The sequence below is a fragment of the Ochotona curzoniae genome, unplaced genomic scaffold (assembly GCF_017591425.1).
Source record: "Ochotona curzoniae isolate NIBS_2020 unplaced genomic scaffold, NIBS_Ocur_1.0 patch354, whole genome shotgun sequence".
NCBI classification, from domain to species: domain Eukaryota; kingdom Metazoa; phylum Chordata; class Mammalia; order Lagomorpha; family Ochotonidae; genus Ochotona; species Ochotona curzoniae.
The window spans coordinates 24,463-30,462 of record NW_024466922.1 but is presented as its reverse complement, the minus strand read 5'-3'; the positions used below and the strand labels follow the sequence as shown (position 1 = coordinate 30,462).

Sequence of the window (6,000 nt, the reverse complement as noted above, 5' to 3'; positions counted from 1 at the left end):
AGACCAGAGCAGACACCCTGCCCTGCCTTAACACCAGCTTCAGTCTTTCTCATTGAGGGCAGAATCTCTACCCAGTAAAAGGAAGTTGTGAGGGGAAATACCATCTCTCTGATATATCACTCTAAGAAACGCAGAGAGGCTCGCCATAACCTTCGGGACGGCGACAAAAGAACATCTCAAACACACAACCTCGCCCTTTGGCTCTTAACCCAGAAGGAGCAGAAGGACTTTTCTTCAGCGAGTGAGTACGTTAAGTGTTCTCTTCTTATGGAATAACTTGGTAGAACTAATTACCAGCAGCCCATGATCTTTTAAATAAACATACCACCACTCCTACCTCTATGTTGACTTCAAGGTTAGAGGGGAGAGGGCTCTAGGGAGGGAGGGTCTCTTATTGCCATAGGAGCTCCCAATTCCCAGCACACTTGGAAAAGCATTATCACAAGGTGGGTGGCCCACTCTGTAAATTTCTTAGGTGGGAGCAAAGACCAACTTTCGAGTTCTTCCAGCCAGCAAAATTCTGGGGATCAAGTCTCTCCAGGCTAGCCCAGGTTGAGTAGCTGGTGGCTGACAACAAAAGGATCTGCTGTGGCTGGCACTTCAGCTCGGGGAGTGCTGGCCCTGAAGCTCCTGTGAGCCGTGGGCGACACACTGGGCTGTAGTGGCGGTGGCCCGAGATGGCAGTGGATCCGGCGAGCATGTTCATTTCCCAGTTCTGACATATTTACTCGGCGAGGTGGAGGAGTATCTTCCTCACATAGTGACACCTAAGATCAGCAGTAACTCTGGCTAGGTGTTGTCCTCGTTTCTCCTTTTTTGCTAGTAGATTTTTCTGTTTCTTGGGATCCATTGCCCCTTTAGAATATTTTATGGTGTTTCAGTAGACACGTTTAAGAATTGAGACTCTTTTGTGTTAATGTTAAGAAAGTTGCTTCATGACTTAGATAAAAACAGCCATGCTGGTTGCTCCGCTTATTTGCTGTTGTCCAGAAGAGAATTTTAAATTGGCCAGCAGGTACCATTTGTGTGTCTAAGAAAGCCAGACACACCTACTAAGAGCAAGTGCTCTCCCAGAAGAGCTGTGGTTAGTTCTTAGAAAAGGTGGATAAAGTCATCTGAGAGAGCTGCAACTTTTGCTTTTCCCTCCGGGCAGCACCCTGGGTGGAGCTCTCTCTATAACCTTGTAGACTCCATACACACAGACAATTAGAGAGTTTTACAGTCCAATAGGCAACCTTCCTTCCTTCCTTGATGGGTGATACTGATTTCCTCTTTGTTTTCTTTTCCAGGTTGTGAAAATAAATCCACAACTTTTGGAGACCCAAGAACACTATCCAATCTCTCACTGGTGTGTTTTGCAAGCATCACTGCCTGGAGACTTCTACAAGGGGGCAATTGAACTGTCTCTGTCCCCCTGCCTGCCGTGTACCTTCTGGCCTGAGGCCTCATTCAGCCCCATCTGGGGAGCTGGGAGGCTCCCAGGTCTCACTGAATTATTGGCTCTCATCCCTTGGCCCACACGCCTGGAGGAATGGGCCACATGCAGAAGACAGGAGCCCCACTGCTCCGATGGCTACAGCTCAAGCTCTTTCTGCTCTCAGTGCTGGCTGGTCTTTCACATTTGTCTTTAGGTAAGTGGCTTTCAGGAACTTCAAACTAAGACACTGCTACGGGGTCTCTGTGTTGCCCCCTTCTGCCATCTGATAAGCTGGAAGGGACCTTCTGGGCTGTTTCTAGCACAAGGTAGGGATCAAGCTGTGGTGCAAAGAGGAGGAGACCTGCCTGTGATCAGAGAGCAGTTAGCCGTGCAAGTAAAGGCAAGAATCTAAACCTTAAAGGAAAGGTGGGGCTCTGTGACTTTAGTAAACAAATCCAAAAGCCAATTCAGGATTGTTTTTGAGCTGTGACCACTTCCGTGAATACCAGGTGCTCATTCTCACTTTGCAATGTGCCAAGGATGTGAGCCTTAAGGGGTTTGGTTCCCAAACCACATGTCTGTGCTAAAATTCAGCTCAAGTGCTCTGCCTTCAAAAGTTGAGCAATCATGATCTTTCCAACTTGAAGGTCAGGGGAGTAGTTGAAGAATATAATCTTCTGGAAGGTGGGTCTTTCTCTTCCTCCATGTTCCTGCACGTTGAGGGCTGATGTTCTTTGTCAAGTCTGGCACCTGACATTTTATAGTGTTAGGCTTTCATTTACTTCATAGGGTCCCACAAATGATGTTTTTTACATCTAGGGGCTTTCGATCCCAGTGTAGGTGGCTGTAGGGGCCCCAGAAGCTGTTTCCTTTAAGTGTTGCTTAGAGCATCTATGGTGTGTTTGTAGGGCGGCAGGAGCAGGTGAGAGAACTTCAAGAAGAGGAATTGGAAGCCAGAAGTTGCTTGAGCATAATGGTGGTAGCTTCAAATGTTTTGTCCTGAGTTTTTCAAATTTGCTGATTCATACTGTTGCATAGCCAAGAGAACCATGGCTAAGGCTTCAGAACTCTCATGTCAGATTTTGTATATATTTGATGGTAAGAGTGCATTTCCAAGAATTATAGTTTTTTTTCCTAAGAAGTTTAGGGAAACACTCCCAAAAGAGACCCTTCTGGGGAGTCTAAAATATATAGAAGGGAATTTATACAGGCTTCCCAGAGACAAGGGTGTGTAGGAAGTGGAGGGGATGACAGAGTAATGAACAGAGAGCGCGAGAGAACAGCAGGAAAATACACAAGGAAAACTGAAAGGAAAACTTTAGCAATTGCCCTAGGTTAATTATAATAGGAGGCAAACGGAAGAAGATGAAGAAAGCAGTTTGGAAAAACCCCTTGTTGAACAGTTTCATCCAGATTTCATGGCTGCTGTTAATCAGCCAACAAACCCGCTCAGAGGCTTCTTATATCTGAACACATAGTACGCATGCTCCAGGTGCACCTGAGCTGCTCAGCCTTCTTACCCCCAGAGATGCTTGCTTGGATTAGCTAGGAAAAGCAAACACAGCCCACATACAAGAGTACTGTCGAGATGCTACAGAAGATTACATTTTTAAAAATAAAATGTTTTTGGTGCAAAGCTATTTTGAAATCCATGCATAGGTTTTCATGGTATTCACTTTCTATAAATTTTTGGAAGACTCCTCCATCCCTCATAACAGAAAGAGTAATGCAATGCTGGGTCCTGGCTGTAAAAGCCCCAGCTCTTGCTGACATAAAGGTGAGTTGGGGCAGCAGGGGGCTTGGTGGAAGCATGTAGGTGGCAGGGAGACTGGGCAGGGCAGCAGCCTGGACAAAGGTACAGGGCCAAGGCTGCATGCAACCCAAGAGCTCAGTCCTTGCTTAATCCTTTACTGATTTAACAAACATCGAGGCTCTACCATGTACAGGGCATTTTTCTTGGAACTGGGAACAAATTGTGAGCTAATTGGACAGGACTCTTGCTCTTTATGGAACTGAAAGTCTTCGGAAGATGGAGAAAAGTAACCCAAGAATGACTCAAAGAGTGTGTGAAGAACAGGAACCTAAGCTTAGAAAGCAAGATGTCAGTGATGTCAGAAGTGGCTCTGCCTCCCCTGCCAGGGTGAGGCTCAGTCACCTGCAGGAAATACAGAAACCTAGGAGCAAGCAAAGACCCAGGGAAGACTGTGGTGGTCTAGGAGGAGCTGGTGGGGCAGTCAGCAGGCTGTTTTAAGCAAAGGAGTAACCCCCCAACCCATGCTATTCACACTTGCATTGTGTGTGAGCAAAAATGCAATTTCTGGCACAGGGGTTTTTTTTTAAGAGAAGTGAAACTATTTTGCATTATACTACGAGGGAGTATAAATCATTATAGATTTGTCAGAACTTGTAGCATGTGCAAGAACAGAAGTGAACTGCAACATAAGCCATGGACTATGGGTGATCATGATGTTGCATCAGCATAGGCTCGTGGTTGGCATCCATGTACCCTGTTGTGTGTGATGTTGATGGTGGGGGAGGCTGTGAGTATGGGGAGGGATTGTATGGGACCTCTCAGTGACTTTCCACTCCATTTTGCTGTGAACCTGAAACCATCCTAAAATAGAGTTCATCTACTTTTTTGAAACTGCTGTTTTTGCTTCTGTCATCCTGGGAGCAGGCTTGCAAGTCTGCGCTTCCAGGAAGCATTCGGGTGATGCCATTGCTGCCAGACCATTCATCTAAGGTGTAGGGAGGGAAGCTCTAGCAACATTTTTAGAGAAAGGGTGTTATCCAGGTGTAAAGAGTGGTTGGTAGGGCATCCCCAGGGATTGCACCAAAGCCACCAGGAGGCTGTGTTAGTAGCTTTCAGAACACAGAGCCAGAAAGAAGTGGATAGATTGGAAAGTTCCTTTGACGTCACCTTCAGGAGGCTAGGGCAGAGTAGAGCAAAGATTTCAATTGTGCATGCTCTGGAGGAAAAAGATTGAGTGATTGGAGTGCAAGTAAGTGAGGTCATGGAGGGCATTACTTCAATGCACGGGATCTATCCCACTGGGCTCCCGTGTTCCACTCTGTGTCAGAAAGCCACACAATAGCCCTTACTCAGCTATCCATTCCCAAAGCAGGTAACCCACCCCTCTCGTGCATGAGGTGAGCCCCGCCAGCTGTCCCCCACTAGCAGTTTAGCATGCACTGTTGGTGGTGGCAACAACACCTGATTTCTGTACCCCAGAAACAAGTGGCTACAAGACAGAGGGCCCAGCATGGGCAGCTTCTCCTTTAAGGCACCTCAGCTCTGAAGCAAGAGGAACAGCCTCCTACAGGAAAAGTAGGCCAAGGGTGCAGGAAAGTCATTGGCCTTTCGGTCTGCAGAGCTGCAAGACCAGAGCACACCCCTGTGGACAGAACTGCCCTGCCTGCACAAGAGTGTCCCGTGTTGCCATCAGAAGCTGCAAGCCAAGGGGACCCCTGCGGGAGAGATTTTGCCATTGTTACCCTGGGAATGGCTGTTGGAGTCCCTGAGCATTGTGTGGATGTAAATAGGGGTTAAAGAAAAGAAGAGGGAAGTCATATACACAGAATACATGTGAATGAGCTGGGACAACAGAGGAGGGAAGTGCAAATGATGCAAAACCACTGCCAGCTGCCAGACATCACATGCACCTACTTGCCCCTGTGTGGCTAGCCCCTGCCCACAGCGGCTCTGGCCCTGTGGTTGCCGCTTCATTTAGAAGCTTAGGATTGTCTGAAAGGGTCACTTCCATCTAAGACTGTGCACAACCCAGTTACCATAAGGTCTCCAGGTAGGGGAGCCACAAATGACTTTTATGCCACTTGTCTTTGCTATTCTTTCTAAATGGACCATGTATTTCTTGTACAGTCAGAGTAAACATGTGTCTCATAAGCACATTAAGTCCTCAGTGAGAATGGACGTGGTGTATCACTTGAGCTTCTGTTCACTGATTCACTCTGCAAATGGCTGTAGCAGTCAGGGCTTGTCCAGGGGTCCTCCAGGAGCCCAGGGGTCTCCTCCAGGTCTCCCACATGGGTTCAGGGCCTAAAGTCTTAAGCCATCTTCTGCTGCTTTCCTAGCTGCATTAGCAGGGAGCTGAATCAGAAACAGAGCAGCTGGGACTGGAACCGGCACCCACATGGGATGCTGGCATTACAGGTTTCTTTGACTTAGCACAATGCTTCATTTATTCTTATAGCTGAGTCATATTCCATGGTAGACTGGGTTCTTGAGATGTGAATAAACATGTCCAAAATGAATTGTGGCTACACAGGTTGCGAAATAGCTTTCTTTCCTCTATGTGTTAGTGGTGAGAATGCACAGTGTTCAGAGGAAAAAGGTAGAAAGATGGGGTAAGAGACTAACGCTGCTAAGTGGCCCCTGGGTCCCTCAGAGGGCAGTTGTCACGTATTCACCCAGCGGTGAGCAGAAGTGCCTTCCCTTTCTGCCATCTCTCCCCTCTCTTCTCACAACCTCTGCCCCTGTACGACTACCTCTGGGCCCCTGACACCGTAGGGCAGCCAATCACCATGATGACACTGGCTCCATCCTGGTGTGGTTTAACAAAGCA

The 6,000-nt window shown here is 47.5% G+C and overlaps 1 protein-coding gene across 2 annotated transcripts in view; it reads left to right on the top strand.

Annotated features, from left to right (window-relative positions):
• Nucleotides 1-16: 16 nt before the first annotated feature.
• The window catches only part of LOC121167250 (T-lymphocyte activation antigen CD80-like), a 30,438-nt gene continuing 24,454 nt past the window's right edge, over nucleotides 17-6,000 (top strand). The window contains exons 1-2 of one of the 2 annotated variants that reach the window (XM_040996669.1): nucleotides 17-241; nucleotides 1,290-1,631. In XM_040996669.1, the coding sequence (XP_040852603.1) occupies nucleotides 1,532-1,631 (100 nt within the window). In that variant the 5' untranslated portion in view covers nucleotides 17-241; nucleotides 1,290-1,531. Of the gene's footprint in view, nucleotides 255-1,289; nucleotides 1,632-6,000 lie in introns of both variants that reach the window. The other variant, XM_040996670.1, reaches the window with a different exon arrangement.